Raw genomic sequence first — 16,787 nt, 5'->3', positions numbered from 1 at the left:
GCAAGCCCCGCCCCCGAACCATAGAGCTGCCAGGAGCGGAGCGGCCGCGCCCGCAGCGCCGCCTTGTGGCCCGGCGGGGTAGAGGGGGCGGAGCCCGCGCGATGAATAATTAAAATATTAAATATCAAATCAACACTTTAATGGTGTCCGACACCGGGTGGGGGGGGGGGGGGGGAGGCATATATTAACTCTGCAATAGCCTCTGCAGGGTCGGGGTAGGGGTAGAGGGGGCACACGCACCACAAAGGCTCTGCAGGGCCAGGGGGCTGTTCCTGACCCTGGGCACCGGGAACAGCAGGGCCAGGGTGGCTATTCCCGATCCCAGGGACACGGAACAGCGGGGATGGGAGGGCTGTTCCCCACACCGGGAACGGGGAACAGGTCACGAGACACAAACGCGATGTACGGAGTCCTCCAGCCACGGCACCGGGAATCTCCTCCCGTCCCCCTCAGGCCGGCTCTCCACAGCTCCGCTCCCCACAGAGCGCCGGGACCGGCCGGGGACGTTCCCGCCGTGGAGCACGTTTGGCCTTTGCAAATAAATGCAAATACATTCCTGGAGCGCAGTCATTTGGCAACAGTAGGAGCAAGCAATATGCTTGGAGAACAGATTTCCACGGGCCCACTGCACGCTCGTCCTTCTCGGGCAACAACAAGCCATTGGCAGCGTTCTGGAAGAGAGGAAACACAGAACCTCAGGGCCGGGATCCCCTCAGGGGCAGGATTCCCTTAGGAACAGGATCCTCTCAGGGGCAGGATCTCCTATGGGGCAGGATCCCTTCAGAAGCAGGATCCCCATAGGAATGGGATCCCCTCAGGGGCAGGATCTCCTAGGGAGCAGGATCCCCTTGGGAACAGGATCCCCACAGGAACGGGATCCCCTCAGGGGCAGGATCCCCTTGGGAAGAGGATCCCCTCAGGGGCAGAATTCCCTTAGGAACAGGATCCCCTTAGGAGCAGGATCCCCTTGGGGAAAGATCTCCTCAGGGAAGAGGATCCCCTCAGGTGAAGGATCCCCTCAGGGGCAGGATCCCTTTAAAAGCAGGATCCCCTCAGGTACAGGATCTCCTCAGGAACAGGATCCCCTCAGGGATAGGATCCCCTAAGGAGCAGGATCTCCTCACAGGCAAGATACCCTCAGGAGCAGGATCCCCTAAGGGGAAGGATCCCCTCAGGAGCAGGATCCCCTCAGACTATCACAGCAATGCCCGACTGCGGATTTAAAGACCCTGTGACACAAAAAATGGCCAGAAAGGAACCAATTCTCAGCCCAGGACAAGGGGACACACAATTCCTGATCTTCCCTCACTGCTTCTGATCTTTTCCTAGCCCAACCATCTGCTTGTACACAGAAAGTTGCTCTTAAAGGATCATTTTTAGTGCCAAGAATGGTATTTTATGCTTTAGCATGGAGGAAGAACATCCAACACATCAACAGTTGTCTCTGGAGTAGCAGCCCAAGGCAGCAGCTTTGTTTTCCATCATGTTTTCCTTTGTTTTCTATCCCCTTCCTCAGGTCCATGGCACGTCTTTGGAGGCAGCTGGGGAGAAGCTCAGCTCATCCACGCATTCCATGTGTCCCTGCTGCCCACAGGGACGGGCTGCAATAACCCTCCCAGGCGGCTGAGTTTCATTTTGCAGCTTTAATCCCGTTCCCAGAGCTCAGGAAAAGAATTCCTTACAAATGGACCCACACAGCAGCATTGTGTGGGAAGATCTGAGGCGACTGTGAAGGATCCCTGGCACCAGGAGTGTGCCTGGAACCCCAGCTGATCCACAGAAATCACACAAACCAAGTGCTGGTCCTGGAGCAAAGCAGGATTTGCCTAAATCCCAAAATTAAGTAAACAGGGTCTTACCTGGAAATCATTAATTTTCTTAATGAGAAGATGACGTGTTCTGAGTCACCTGGAAGAGCCCCAAAAGAGAAGGGTCAGCTCTGAGCCAGCATTCCTCAGGGAAGGCAGCAGGGACCAGGTACCCTGGTGTGTCCCAAACCCTCAGGGCACACCTGGCTCTTACCTGCAGGTGACCTTTGAGATTGGCCGGTGTTTTATAATCCCCCTTTAAAACCTGTGGGAAAGAGAACCTGGAGTGACCCCTGGGGCAGTGGAATCCCCTCTGGGTCACTGCTGTCAGCCATTCCCAGCCTTCCCAGGGAAAAGTGCTCTGTCCTGCTCTGGGCCCCTCTTTCCAAAACAGACACGGAGGGGCTGGAGCGTGTCCAGAGAAGGGAACAGAGTTGGGGAAGGGGCTGGAGGACCAGGAGCAGCTGAGGGAGCTGGGAAGGGGTTTAGCCTGGGGAAAAGGAGGCTCAGCGGGGACCTTGTGGCTCTGCACAACTCCTGACAGGAGGGGACAGCCTGGGGGGGATCAGGCTCTGCTCCCAGGGAACAGGGACAGGAGGAGAGGAAACTGCATCAAACTGTGCCAGGGGAGGGTCGGGTTGGACAGCAGGAGGAATTTCCTCATGGAAAAGGTGGTCAGGCCTTGGAAGGGGCTGCCCAGGGAGGTTTGGATTCCCATCCCTGGAGGTGTCCAAGGAAAGTGTTCCATGTGGCACTCAGTGCTCTGCTGGGGATCAGGCACAGGTTGGACTCGATGGTTCTGGGAGGCCTTTCACAACATGAATGACTCTGGAATTCTGTGCTTCTGTTTCCCCCCTGCTCCATCCTTATGCAGCTCAGGAGCTTCCCTTGCTGGGCGAGCCCCTGGCCCGTCCCCTCCGTGGCAGTGCCACTCACTCTGTGCGTGTTGTTGACAACCAGGGGGTCGGGCTGGCCGTAGTTGGGGGGGTTGGCGTAGGGGTCGTAGCCCAGCCTGGCGAGCATGGGGGCGATGTGGGCCATGTCCTGCAGCACATCCCCCGGGATGTGCCCGATCCACTTGGACAACGCCTCCATGTTCACCGGCTTGATCACCTGGTCTGTCGACCTCTCTATCCTGGGGAAAACAAAGGAGAAAACAAAACATAAAATGGCTGGATTTCACGCATGTGCTGGGCTCACACACAGCTCACTGTCACCTCCACAGAGAACCACAGGACAAGGACTTCAATCCCATCCCATCCCATCCCATCCCATCCCATCCCATCCCATCCCATCCCATCCCATCCCATCCCATCCCATCCCATCCCACTCTCTGCCATGGGCACGGACACCTTCCACTATCCCAGGCTGCTCCAAATCCTGTCCCATCTTGCCTTGGGCACTTCCTTGGATGGGGTCACCAGAGTTTCTGTCCCTCACAGCCCTGCTCTGGGGAAGCAGACCCTGGCAGGGGGTTCCACAGCCCCAGTGGCTGGGTTCTCCTGTTTAGAATCATGGAATCATTAAGGCTGGAAAAAGCCTCTAAGATCAGTGAGTCCAACCATTCCCCCAGCACTGCTAAGGCCACCAATGACCCATGTCCCCAGCTGCCACATCCACACAGCTTTTAAATTCCTTCAGGGATGGTGACTCTACCACCATTCTGTTCCAATGCTTAACTACCCTGTCAGGGAAGGAATTTGCTGTTTTATCCAACCTAAACCCCCTCTGGCACAACTTGAGGCTGCTTCCTTTTTTCCTAGAGGAGGGATCTCTCCTGCACTGGGACAGGGGCTTTCACCAGGACACCTCTGCTTATCAGAGGAAAACAATGTAAGATGTGTGGGCTGTAGTACAAATACACCAGGTGACCCCAATGAATATTCAAAACCTGATCTAAGCAAGCTGGACCAATTTACTCTAAGCAAACAGGGAAGTAGAGCTGGCTGCTCTCCCAGGGCATCCTGGAAAACTGGAGCAGCTGCACATCCCCCCGTGGCTCCTGTGCCCTCACCACCAGGGCACCAGCAACTGAGACAGACTTGGATAATTCCCTTACACGGCTGATTAAATTTTGCTAAGCCTGACTTAAGCCTCCATTTAGAAAAGAAACAGCATTAAAAGAGGAAAAGAAAGTGGGAGAAGGCAAACACCCCCTACACACGCAGAGGGCAGGAGGGAGTGCTGGGCGTGCCTCCACTGAGCAGGTTTTGCTTTTATTCTGCAATACCAACCCCAGACCTGGCAGCTGAACTGCAGTTCATCATCATTAGCAGCCAACTAATCACACCAAGGAGGCATCTGAGGACGGGTGGAGAAAGAGGCATTAAAGAGCTCACGTTCCAGAGCAAGCAATTCTTTGCAAATTAGAGACCGAAATAATTTCTGCAGTGTCAAGAGAGATTAAACAGTCACCTGCTCCTGAAATCCTTGCTTGACAAGCTGTTCTGCAGAGTACAACAGATTGGGAGCATTAAAGCCATCTCTTACTCAGGAACACAAACCCCACTGCAGTACAACGTGCTGTCCCTCCTCCCCAAAACCACACACAAACAGCAGCAACGTGGCTCTGTCCCATTCTAGCTTGCTTTGTGCAGTGAACAGCTGAGGAAAGAGCCGACACTCACTTGGAAAGGGACACCCCGCCGGGCTTCCCGATGAGCTCCTCGTGGTGCAGCACCGTGTCGCTCCAGGAGATGTCCAGGAACCTCATGATGTTGTGCATGGACTGCTCGGGGTGCAGCACCAGCTGCTCGTAGTAGACGGGCAGGCAGCGGGCGCGGCCGATCTCCAGGCACTGGGAATACATCACCTCGATGGCCTTGTTCCACTTGGTCAGGCAGTCCCGGTAGCTGTTCAGGTCGAAGCCGGCGATCGTCACCTTGCGCGTGATCATGGAGTGCACCGAGGCGCGCCCGTCCCGCACCATCAGCAGGAACTTGGAGTTGGGGAACAGCCGGGACAGGTACACCGAGGACTTGAGCGTGAAGGGGTCCTTGTTGCACAGGTACCTGGCGGGCTCGCCGTGCTTGGCGATCACCTCCAGGATGAAGGCCTGCATGGCCGCGTCCAGCACCTGGTCCGTCACCCCCGCCTCGTCCAGGCGCATCTTCTCGCGGCCGGACTTGGACCAGGCCTGGCGCATGGCCAGCACGCGGGGGATGATGCGGGTCTCCTCCCCGCAGCGCACCTCGGGGTGGGCGTCCAGCATGGCCCTCATCAGCGTGGTGCCGCTGCGGGGGACGCCGCCGATGAAGATCAGGGGCATGTCCTTGCTGTAGCGGTACTCCACGTGGTTGGCGTCCACCATCACCAGCTCCTCGTTCTCCGGCCTCATCAGCCTGTGCCTCCTCTCGCTCAGGACCTGCTGGCACTCCAGGACCTGCTGCCCGAGGTGCAGGGTCACCATCAGGGCCGCCACCGAGCCCACCAGCAGCAGCACCCTGCGCGTGGTGACCCGCATCCTGCTCTCCTGGGCACAGGCTGGGGGCTTCAGCTCTCTGCTAGCGAGTGTCCAACCCCACGGGCATCTGCAAGAGAACAGCACTGTCAGAGCGGCGATGGGATGCTGACACCATTCCAGATTTCATCACCTCCTTCACTTATCAGCACCTCCTTCATTTATCAGCACCTCCCAGGCTTGGTGCCCTACACCCAAGCAGGTAATTAAAGTCTGCCTCAGCGCACACCCAAAGAGAGAATTTCTGCATTGTGCTCCCAGAAACGCAGGTTTACAGCTGGAGCAAAGTTCCAGGAACGTTTTGGAGAGGAGGAGCACTGTATACTCAGGGACTCCTTAAATCAAAATCTTTACAGAGAGCCTGCTCCATCCCAGATGAAGCCCAGACCCAAGCTGAGGTTTTTCCTCCCAAACCCAAGTCAGCACTCCAGCACTGCTCACCTCCCAGCCACCTGCATCCTCCCTACACTTTGTTTAGTTTAACCCTGCGGCCACAGGGGAGGGGGAAGCTGAAATAAGAGAAAAACAAAAGCCTCTCATGCCAGCTTTAAGAGTCTGAGTCAGGAGAAACCGTTAGAATGAAACACTGAGAGATTCAACCACCTGAGAGTGAACAGCCACACGCAGCGTTCACCACCCTGCCCTGCCTCGGGAACTGACCTGACGGAGAAGTCCGTGAAACTTCATCTGGCACTGAGACTTTTCGGGGTTTTCCACGGCTCGGCAGGACATCCAGCAGGAAGGCTGCAGCCTCTGCAAGTGCCCAGCTCAGCTGCGTGCCCGGAGGGACTCCCGGGAATGCTGGCACCGCTTCCCACCCCCTCCCCCAGTCCGCCCCAGTTGCAGGTTTTGCAATCCTCCCCTGGGCTCACCCCGGGATTTCCAGTTCTTTGTGATTATGTGGCTGGGGCAGGAGCTGAATGGAGTGGAAGGAACGGGCCGTCCATGGATTCTGTTTTGCTGACAGGCCAAAGAGCTGCTCCAGAAAATCGTTTCCCCCCACAACGAAGGAATACATTGTGCAGCAGCACATGCGGAGCAGGGAGCAGGCAGGACAGAGCCTGGAGCTGGGCAGCTTTCCTGCTCCTCCTGCCAGGCACTTAGGGACTCGCTCTGCTCCCCCGTTCCAGTCCCTGACAGCCCACTCCACCATCCTGGACTCCACCCACTGGCTTTTATCCACCCCTCTCTGCCAGCCCAGGGATGGCCTCCCACATCCCAGCAGCACAGCAACATCACCACCAAAAGTATTTTTGTGGCTCTTTGCTCCCTGGTCCACCCTAACCAGCTGCTTGCTAACATACCTGAAGCTAAACAGCCCCAGCTGCATCCCCAGGTATGAGATAAAGTGGGTGGATTTGTTGGGATGTAGATCAGAGGGACACCCAACAGTTCTGGCATTTTTGCAGAGCCAAGCAGAGTCAGAGCCATTAACAAGACAAGTGCTGCTGCTTCCTGCTCTCTTCATCTGTTTCTGTCATGTAAATATATTCAAATATTCACCCCAAAATAATTGCAAATGCCACAAGACCCATTTCAATGGATGGCAGAGGAGCAGGCAGGATTTAGGGCCAACTGGAATAATTAGGGCGATGCAGACCAAGACAGGCTAATTAGCAGCAAAGGCTGCATCATGAAAGGAGGCTGGAGCACAGAAGTGCTCTGTTCTCCAGGAGAACCAGCTGACAGGGAGCAGTTCCCACCGAGATGCTCCAGCAGCTCCGGAGGGAACAAAGGGACTCTCATATTGTGTTTGAAGGGGCTGCCAGCTGTGCCAGGGGAGGTTCAGGTCGGACATCAGGGGGAATTTCCTCATGGAAAGAGAGGTCAGGCCTTCGGAGGGGCTGCCCAGGGAGGTGGTGGAGTCTCCATCCCTGGAGGTGTCCATGGAATGCCTGGATGTGGCACTCAGTGCTCTGAGCTGGTGACAAGGTGGGGACTGGGCACAGGTTGGACTCAGGCTGGATGGTCTGGGAGGGCTTTTCCAACCTGAATGATCCTGGGATTCTGGGAGTCCCTGGGGACTACCCTGCCTGTCCAGCAGGCAGGAGCTGAGCCCTCACTGCTCCTACCCAACGCCACCAACATGGGAAGCTCTCACTCTTGTGTGGGTGAGGTGCCCACAGCAGCATGGCCTCTCCCCAATGCTGAGCTCTGGATTCTGGCTCTGCCCCTGCATGGCAGCCCCTGGGCCTGGGAGGGCTGGAATGGGACAAACCTCTCCATTGGGATCATCCTGGGATCACCCCAATGTGCTGGGATGGCTGAACAACACCCAGAGCATGTCTGGCCGTGGGCCGGGACAACCACAAACGGCCCAGCTGGTTCTCAGCTCTTTTGTGCAATTCTCCACCAAGAATTTCCTAAAATTTATGGGCCTCATTAGTCTGTGAGGGAAGACGGATGGGTCATTTCCTCCCCAGCAGACACTGTGCTGGAATCAGGGTGTAATTAGGTGCAGGGCTGTCTGAGCAGAGACAGCCCTTCCAGAGACAACACCCTTTCAGATGCCCAAGCTGGCTCTGAGAGCTTCCCACTCCAGCAGGAATCAGGGAGCTCTCAGAGGCTACTCTGGCAGGGAATGGTGACATGGGAGCAGAAAGCAAAGTGTCAGCAGCAACCCAGGGCTCAAGCCCCTGATTGCAGCTGATGGCAGGACAGGGATGTGACACAGGGCCAGGGGCTCTGTCCCTGGCCAGCATCAGGGAGCTAAGGCTGGTTTCAAGGATAAAGCTGTGGAGGCAGCCACGTTGTGGCAGTTTTGTGTTTCTCTTGGGATGCCTTTTGCAGCTGCAGCGTGCCCGGAGCTCTGGGCTTTGTGGTTTTCAACACCCTAACCCTAGGCAGTGAAAGCATCCTTGTGAGGCTGGCACCCAGAGCGTGGCAGAGGATGGGAACCAGTGGGGATGTGACAGCAGAGTGACAAGAGGTCCTACAGGCAGTAAGTCTTCCCTATTCCCATGCAGATGGGACTTGAGCATGAGCAAGGCTAACACTGTGTCGTGCCAGCTTGTGGAAGCAACACAGGATCAATGGGGCAGCAGTGGTGGTGTGGACAGATGTGCAACATCATCAGACAGATGTGCAGCAGCCACCCAGCATCCCAGGGGAGCCACACATCCAGCTGCTCTTACCTTTTCCCCACGCAGCCATTGTGCCGCTAGTTGAGCTTCATGGTGAACCCGTGGCCACCAAAACACCTGATGGGGAAGAGAAGCCACAGTGTTGATTTGTTTATTTAGCACATGCATCTGCTCTCCTCCTCAGCACCTTCCCCTCCTCCCCACAGCCTCCTCTGACCCCAGAGAAAGGTGTCCCTGCTGGAGCTGGACTTGCCCTCAGCCCCAGCTGATGGTCAGCGCTGGCAGCTGGACTTGGCACACCCGCCCTGAGACACCAGCACTGTTCACAGGGCACACCAAGCCAGGACACACAGAGGGAAGCAGCAGGGCAGCTGCTCTTTTAGGAAATGCAGCCTCCTGGCAGGGAGAGGCCTCAGGGGGACCCGAGCAGCCTGGATGTTTAAAGCCCAGGGGATGACAATCCAGCTGGGCACAATTCCAGCACACACCAACCAGCACAACAGCCTTGACCAGAGGAAGCAGCTCCAGACTCGCCTGCTGGAAATGCTGAAATCAGCACACCTCAGACAATGACCAGAGCCCCCAAATCAGTGACAGTGAAAGGAGACAGAGCCCAGAGGACCTGCAGGCCTGGCAGGACCTCCTGGCTCCATCCCAAGGAACAAAGCTCTCTCCAGTCTCACCACCTGCCAAGGCAGCAGCACCAGCCCTGCACAGCATGGAAATCCCTCCAGGCTGGGAACCAAACCTTGAACACCGGGTTTCCCACAAGGACTGCTCCATGCCAGGGAGCCCAGCAGCCTTGGCTGAAGCCCTCCTGCAAGCACAGAGCTTCCTGGGGACAGTTTGGGACATGGAGCTGCAGCAGAGCACCCTGAGGGGTCAGGACCTGGTGGATCACCAGATGTCACTCTGCTCCCAGGATCACAGCATGGACATGGGACCAGCATGGGACATTCCCAGTCAGCTCCCCCTGGCTGCACAGCAGGTCCTGGCCTCACAGGATGTTCCTGAGAACACTTCCAGCTGTGACACTAATGGCTACTCCAGTCTCCCCTCCTGCCATTGAATGTCACCAGCCCCTCTGCCTCAGCACTAAGGAGAAACCAGAGGGAAACTCCACCCAGCAGGAGCTCTGCAAGGGCTTATCCGCAGCGCAGGCGCTTCCCTGCGAGGCTTCCTGCTCAGCCTGGCCTCCATGGACTACAGGCTTCCAGCTCCAGACCAGGCTGCAGCTCCACAAAGCAGCACCCACATCCCTGGGTGTGCTTCTGCAGTGCCCCGAGCACCGAGGGGCAGGGACAGAGGTGGTTCAACAGCCCACCCGACTCACCCTGCTCCGGAAACAGCTCCAGCTCCTGCCCGGGCACAGAAACACGGACAGACACACAGACACACACTTGTTTGTGACTTCCTTCCTGATGCTGTGCAGGGCGTCACCACCAGCTGGGCTCCAACAGCTCTGACCGAAACCCCGACCAAAAGCACTGAGTGCAGCCCCTGACCCTGGCACCTGCACTGGGAACGGGTAAAAAACAAACCCCAGAACAGCCCCAGAGCAGGCACAGCACTCTCAGCAGTGAGGAAACACCATTTGTTAAAGTGTTACAAACAGCCACAGAAACAGCTTCTATGAGAAGCCCCATATCATCAAAAACTGCATTTTCTTTAAACCATTCCCAGAAATGAGTGTCATTAAGTGCAGCCTCCCCAAAACACATAGGTGTGGCCTGGAAAATTTGAGCTCAATTTGCTGGTGCTTAATAAAATGATGACGATCTGCAGGCACCCTTGTGGCAGAACAGCAGCAGAAACTGTGGTCAGCAAGAAATGTCCCAACATATCCAGCTCACATCTTTACAAATCAGCAATATTTAATTACTGAATTGATAGTCTCCAGTTCATTTACAAAAATAAACACAGCATGCCTGAGGGCCACTGCTTCATCCCAACCTGAGCTCAGTCCAGCACTGGCACTGCTGATGGCAGCTCTGCTCCTCCTGGATGCTCCTGCTGGCAACTTGTACAGCACATTTCCAAACACTTCCCAAGTATCTCTCTCAGCAGGACCGGAATGCAGCAAGCATGGAGCATAGGGCCAGCCCCAGTCTCCACCAGGAGCACACAGAGGCACCACGGGGGTGGCTGTGGTCACTGAGTGCAGCGTCAGCCCTGTTGCACAACCGCAGCTCGTGCTCTCCACCCCAGCACTGCACAGACCAGGACTGACCCCACGGGACACTGGGAACAGAGTCCAACCCCCCCACCCCAGCGGTGGGACAGGAGCTCTGCACCCAGCTCTGCTGCAGGTGTGCCACGGCCCTGAGCCTTGGAGACAAGATATGAAAATGAAGCTGCAGCACTCCAAAAAAACCCCACAACAAAAAAGAAGCTGCTGTCAGCCACCACGTGGCGAGAGCGGCACCACCGAGAGCAGGACGGGTTTGGCGACTAAAACTGAAGCTGCACTGCAGGTCATGAACCCAGGCATCCACTGGAACAGAGGCCAACTCCAGTGAAAACACAACCAATCCCAAGAAAAACACCTGGGGTCTGGAGCACTTTGGAGTTCTGTGTTGCTTGGAAAATCCCCAAACAGCACTGTGGTTTACACTTGCACCTCCGCCATCATCCCAGGGAAAAATAACAGTCAAAAGAGTTCAGAGATGAGTGTTCAAGCAGCCACCTCAGCACCCAAACCACACAGAGGCTGCTCCAGCTGCGTCTCAGCACCCAACAGGCTCAGGGGGCAAAGGGGAATTTATTCTCACTGCTGAGCAGCTAGAAAAATAAACCAGCAGAACCTGCTGTCCCAAGGATTAAGGCAGCGTGTGCCAGATTCAAACACTTTCTGGCTCAGAAGAGCCTGCAAGGTGAGAGCCCTGAGCCACACCAATCATCCCAGCTGAGCATCCCAAAGAGGCCAGCCAGGGATAGGGGCACTGTGTGCCAGCCAGCTCCAACAGGCTCTAAATCACATCAGCAGAGAATCCCCAGACATTTCACAGCACAAACAGACTGTTGGTTTATCGCCTCAAGGCTGTTATAATTAGCAAAACATTTTATTATCCTGCTCAGTGGTACAGTGTTCCTCAAACAATACAAATCCCAACAATTTACAGTAAGTCCTCTTCACCCATCCCTTGTTCCGAGCACGGTGACAGCATTTTATCATCAGGAGATGGAAAACCTCAGCACTCACCCTGCCAAGCCTTCAGGGACACGGCCTTCAGCTCAGAGTGGCAGATTAATTATGGAATGCCCAAAGGGCAAGCTGCTGGCAGGACACAGGGATGGAGGCACCTACCCACTCCCCAGCACCTGGCACTGTGTGCCCACACCACAGCAAGGCTCAGGCACGTCAGACACGCTTGTGCTGAAATGGGACACGAGCTCTGCACTTCAGAGGGAGCTCCTGACTTTTAATTAACCCACAGAGCTTCAGCCTTCCTTAATTACTCTGCAGTTGCTGCCTCAGGGGGCCAAAGGCAAAGCCAGCACAGGTCCACTGACGGTGACAATCCCACGTTGGTTCCCCTTTTGCCCTGACCAGTGACTCCATTTTCCTGCTGGAGGAAGGAGCTCTGGGAAAGCACTGAGCTCTCCCCCAGCTCCTCTTGCCCAGGGGAGCTGTGGCTGCCCCATTTCTGAAGTGTCCAAGGCCAGGCTGGATGGAGCTTTGAGCAACCCAGTCTAGTGGAAGGCATCCCTGCCCATGGAAGGGGGTTGGAACTAGAAGATCTTTAAGATCCCTTCCAACCCAAACCATTCCATGATTCTGTGACAATTCTATGATTCCTATCCATGACTCTGATCAGGTTCCTCCAACTCTCAGCCCTCATCCAGGGTATGTCCTGGGGATCCCCATGGGAGAGGAGCACTGGGCAAGGGGAACCGAGGTTTGCAGCCCCCCTGTTCACTCACCACGTTTGATGCAAACACAGTTCTTCCCTCACAAAACTGCACAAATATTCCCTTGCAGGAATGTGGGTGGTCAGAGCCTGCCATACAACAGGGAGGAAGAGAAGTCAGAGGAACTGCTAGAAAAAACACCAAGTATCTTCAAAAAATATTTTCCCAATCCACACGCCAAACCCTAAGTCTCAACAAGCTCCATTCTTGCACGCACAAAGATCAGGATCTGCAAATAAAAAATTGTTTCTGCAAGACAAACCCCAAAACCTCAAATTTGCTTAAGAAACAAAATCAGTGTTTTATTTCCCCATGCAGCAGCAGCAGCAGCCCTGGAAGCACTGCCTGAGGGCAGGGCAGGGCAGGGCAGGGCAGCAAGGATGGAGGTGCCACTGCTCACCCTGCAGGCAGGGAGGGGAGAGGAGACACTGCTCCCCATCCTTCCCAGCTCCTCTGCTCATTCTTGTCCTGTTTCCTGCAGCTCCCTCAGGAGCACAGCCCCGAACACAGACCAGCCCCAGGATCTCCAGCAGTGCCCAGCCATGCTCTGCACAATGGATGCCATAAAGACAAGCATTTGGCGTCTCCACAAAGCCAGAATCTTTGGGAAGCACCAGCACCCACTTCAGCAATGTGTGTTTGTGGCCTCTCACTCCCAGCCCCAGCAAGGACAGGCAGTGACCATCCCCAAGCCCTGGCATGGTTGAAACCCTTGTGAAACCACCGGAGGAAGAAACGGAACCGGGTCCTTCCGAGCCCGCGCTGCCGCTGCCTCGTCAGCCAAAGCAGCCTGCACAGCACATCCGAGCGCCTTCCTGTCTGCTCGAGCCCAGCTGGAGCCCTGCTCCTCCTCTGCTGCCACTTGCATCTGCAAATGCTGGGCCACCAAGGCCTGTGCCCATGCCCTGAGTGCCACCCGGCCACGCTGGCTCACGGCCAGCTGTGAGCACAGCTGCCCGAGGGGGGATGGCTGCTTTCCCACCCTCCTTGCAGCTCAGCCACTGCTGGCAACAGCTGCTTGCACCACAGGATCCCTCCCAACACTGAGCAGGAACAGGAGGGCTGGAAAAGCTTCCCCAGCCTGCAGCTCCAGAGCCAACGTGCCCGTGGCCATTCCTCCGTGGAGAAGCACCTGCATGCTTCAGCCCCTTCAGAGCCCCCAGTCTCGGTCTGGGGTCACTGCCTGGGAATGCACGGTGGGAAGCAGCCGCTTGCTTCACTTCCGAGTGCTGTGTGTTGAGCAACCCCTGCTGCTGCCCTTGTTTGATGTCCCTGGGAGGGGACAAGGGGCTCCTGTGGCAGCCTTGGTCACCCTCCTGCCGGCACCCACACTGTGAGGCACCACAGCATGGACTGGGGACAAAAAGGGGGCAAAAAGGCATCGTTCACCTTGAGAGGGGAAATCTTTGAGAGAATTCCTGCAGGAATTCTGGAGGCAGACAGGGCACTAAAGGCTTGGAAAACAGAGTGAACCAAAGCAGGCAGCCAGCACCAGGGCAAGCTTCTCCCAGGTTCCGTGTGCCCACTGCCTGTGGAATCTGGAGGGAAATGTGCTCAGCCAAGGCGTGAGGCTGAGGTTCCTCAAGGCACCACAAATTCATCACAAGGCACATCTGCACAGTGCCAAATAAAACCACCTGCTGGGGGTTTGTTTTCTCTCTCCAAAAATCTTCTTGACAGTCCCCGCATTTTAACAGCGCTCCTGCCATCCCACACATCCCCAAAGGCTCAGCGTACCCGTAATGCCAACTGCCTTTGGAAAAATCTCCTTAAAATAGCGACAGAAATTACTAATACACTTTGTAAAGCCTCCAGGCAGAGGACCGCAGTGGCATGAGCCTGCCCATGCTGGTGTGCCCACCAGTGTCCTGCAGAGAGTCCAGGCCTCAGCCTGCCACATCCCCCACAGTGCCCAGTTCAGCGGCTGTCCCCCAAATTCCAGGCTGCCCCCCTCGTGTGACTCCACACAGACCCTGGGCTCCCCCCGGGCTCTGCAGCACAGCTGCTCCTGTGGTGCCACACGCAGCAGCCTCGGGGCACCAGCTGCCACTGCACGAGATGGCAAACCCATGGCAAACCCCGCTCGCAGGCAACCGCGTTGGCACTTGACAGCTCCCCACGAGCACCCTGCAGCACCCCCACAGAACACACGGCAAAGCTGGAAACCTGTTGGCACCAATCATTCGGATCCCCCCACTCACCGTTGCTCGGTGCCTGAGCAGGAGGGAGCAGCAGGGCTGTGCCCAGGGGGGACTCCCCTCCCGAAACCGAGTCCAAGCAGCCAGCAGAAACTGGCACAGGGAGGTGTCTGAAGGGGTTTCAAGCTGTGGGATGACTTTTGGACAGAGCCTGAGCATGCAAACAAACACAGAGAGGGACAGAGCAAAGGCCTCTGTGATGCAAACCATCCCCTGGCTGCCGAGGAGGGCAGCCCAGCTCATGCTGCTGGCCCCAGTGCCAGCACCTCCAGCCATGGGTCCCAAGGAACTTGAGCTGGACAAAGTGTGGGTGTCACATCCCTGCCACGCAGGGCACAGTAACAGATGGGCACTGCCAGGCGAGTGCCAGTGCTTTGCATGGGCTGCAAGGTGCCAACGCAGCTGCTCAGGAGCCCATCTGCACCCCCTGCCAAGGGACCCACATCCCACAGCCACCCCAACCTCGGTGCTGCCAACACCTCCCAAACCTCAGCAGGGGCTGATGCTGCCCAAGACCCCCAGGTGCAGCCCCTCACTGGGCACCCACCCTGCCCAGGCCACCAGGCTCATCCTGGTACAGGAGGGCAGTCCCAGCCCTGGCTGAGCTCTGGACACCTGGACAGACGGACAGACCCAACCCATGGGTGCCTCTGTGTATGGCACTGGTCAGGTTACAGGGGCACAGGTTGGTGCTGGGCTGCCAGAGGGGTGCCACGGGAAAGGGGACCATGAGCCAAAGAGCAGAATGAGAGGATAAAGCTACGAGGAGAACCCTGCACTGGGCACCTTGTCCCACCTGCCGTGCAGCCTGCACTGTGTTCTGTGCACTGAGCACCCTGTGGGCACCTCAGCACACCCACACTGCCCTGAGCATCCTGCACCCAGCACCGCTCTGAACCGAGCACTGAGCACCCAGCACCGCTCTGAACCGAGCACTGAGCACTGAGCACCGCTCTGAACCGAGCACTGAGCACTGAGCACCGCTCTGAACCGAGCACTGAGCACTGAGCACCGCTCTGAACCGAGCACTGAGCACCCAGCACCGCTCTGAACCGAGCACTGAGCACCCTGCGCTGAGCACCCTGCATCGAGCATCCTGTCCTGGGCACCCAGCGCTGCTCTGAGCACCCTGCACCGAGCACCGAGGACTGCCCTGTGCCCCCAGCACCGCACACCCAGCACCTCCCGGTGTCCCTAGCACCGCTCTGTGTCCGCAGCACCGTTCCGATCACGCATCACCTCCCGGTGTCCCCAGCACCGAACACCCAGCACCGTTCCGATCACGCATCACCTCCCGGTGTCCCCAGCACCGCGCACCGCGCACTCCCCGCACTGCGCACCGAGCATCCCCCGCCGCTCCGCGCCCCGTTCGCTTCGCCCGCGCCGCCCACCGAGCCCCGAGCCGGTACCGGGCACCGCCCGCCGCGCAGCCCGGCCGCTGTCACCTGCCAGCCGGCGCGGCTGTGGGGACAAACGGCAGGGGCAGCCGCGGGGCCGGGCCGGGCCGGGCCGGGTCGCTCCCCCCGGTGCCCCCCGCACTCACCGGGGCCGCCGCCGGCCCGGAGCGGCGCGAGACGCGGCGACGTCACGCGCACGCGGGGCCGGGATCCCCGCCCGCCGCCCCGCGCGTGCGCCGCGCGGCTCCGCGGGACCGGGAGCGAGCCCGTGTCCCCGCCCGTGCCCGTGCCGGTACCGGCCGCGGCCCCGCTGCCGTCCCCGCGGGCTGCCGGCAGCGCCCCGCACCGCGCCGCCGCGGCCTCGCCGTTACCCCCGGTGCCCGCCCCGCTGCCGGTGCTGCCTCTGTGCAGCGCCCTGCCGTCGCTGCTGTCGCTGTAATTAATCACCGCCGTCGCTAATTAGCGGCGTGGGAGCGCAGGGGAATGCCACCCGAGGTGCCCCACCGGGAGGCAGCGGGATGGGAAGGGGGATGAGGCCGCAAAGGAGTGCCCGGTGGGGAGGGACAGCATCCGAGGGGGGAAAAAAAACTCCTTGAAAGTGAATCGGTCTTTGACTGACTGCAATTTCGGCTGTTAATTAGTGGCCAGGTGGATCACGCGGGCAGGGACCCTGGACCCCTCGCAGCACCCCGGTCCCGCAGGAGTGAACGGAGCCAGGAGCCCTCCCTGATTCCTTGGACAGAGCCAGGAGCCCTCCCTGACTCCATGGATAGATCCAGGAGCCCACCCTGATTCCGCGGCTCCCAGGGCACCCCGAGTCCCCCAGCTGAGAGGGTCCCCACCGGCGCTGGTGGGGTCAGGCTGCAGGACCTTTGCCACCCCCTTTCCCCACCCCGAGGGTCTCCTGTGTCCCAGCCCCAGCTCGGGGA

At 57.9% G+C, this 16,787-nt stretch overlaps 1 protein-coding gene across 8 annotated transcripts; it reads right to left on the bottom strand.

The window, feature by feature from the left end:
- Positions 1 to 124: 124 nt before the first annotated feature.
- TPST2 (tyrosylprotein sulfotransferase 2) lies at positions 125 to 16,093 on the bottom strand. Of its 8 annotated transcripts, XM_064393141.1 has the most exons (10): positions 16,005 to 16,060; positions 12,276 to 12,352; positions 8,403 to 8,468; positions 6,573 to 6,742; positions 5,929 to 6,021; positions 4,436 to 5,338; positions 2,745 to 2,943; positions 2,023 to 2,073; positions 1,860 to 1,908; positions 125 to 671 (listed from the first exon to the last, which is right to left on the bottom strand). In XM_064393141.1, exons 6-9 carry the CDS (start codon positions 5,269 to 5,271, stop codon positions 1,879 to 1,881), a joined length of 1,116 nt encoding a protein of 371 aa, XP_064249211.1. In that variant the 5' UTR covers positions 5,272 to 5,338; positions 5,929 to 6,021; positions 6,573 to 6,742; positions 8,403 to 8,468; positions 12,276 to 12,352; positions 16,005 to 16,060; the 3' UTR covers positions 125 to 671; positions 1,860 to 1,878. The 8 variants fall into 8 exon arrangements, with proteins under 8 accessions (XP_064249211.1, XP_064249210.1, XP_064249208.1 ...); XM_064393140.1 differs by lacking the exon at positions 6,573 to 6,742; XM_064393138.1 differs by lacking the exons at positions 5,929 to 6,021; positions 6,573 to 6,742.
- Positions 16,094 to 16,787: the final 694 nt, after the last annotated feature.

Source organism: Passer domesticus, chromosome 17, assembly GCF_036417665.1.
Source record: "Passer domesticus isolate bPasDom1 chromosome 17, bPasDom1.hap1, whole genome shotgun sequence".
Taxonomy (NCBI): domain Eukaryota; kingdom Metazoa; phylum Chordata; class Aves; order Passeriformes; family Passeridae; genus Passer; species Passer domesticus.
The sequence above is the reverse complement of the archived record's forward strand: the minus strand, read 5'-3'. Positions and strand labels throughout refer to the sequence as shown.

What these genes read in the sequence shown, in the direction of transcription:
- TPST2 (XM_064393137.1), bottom strand. Translation starts at nt 5,271, where the DNA reads ATGCGGGTCACCACGCGCAGGGTGCTGCTGCTGGTGGGCTCGGTGGCG. An exon ending in TTGTCAACAACACGCACAGA is followed by an intron (nt 2,074 to 2,744) that starts GTGAGTGGCACT and finishes TCTTTCCCACAG; the next exon opens with GTTTTAAAGGGGGATTATAA. An exon ending in ATCTCAAAGGTCACCTGCAG is followed by an intron (nt 1,909 to 2,022) that starts GTAAGAGCCAGG and finishes GGGCTCTTCCAG; the next exon opens with GTGACTCAGAACACGTCATC.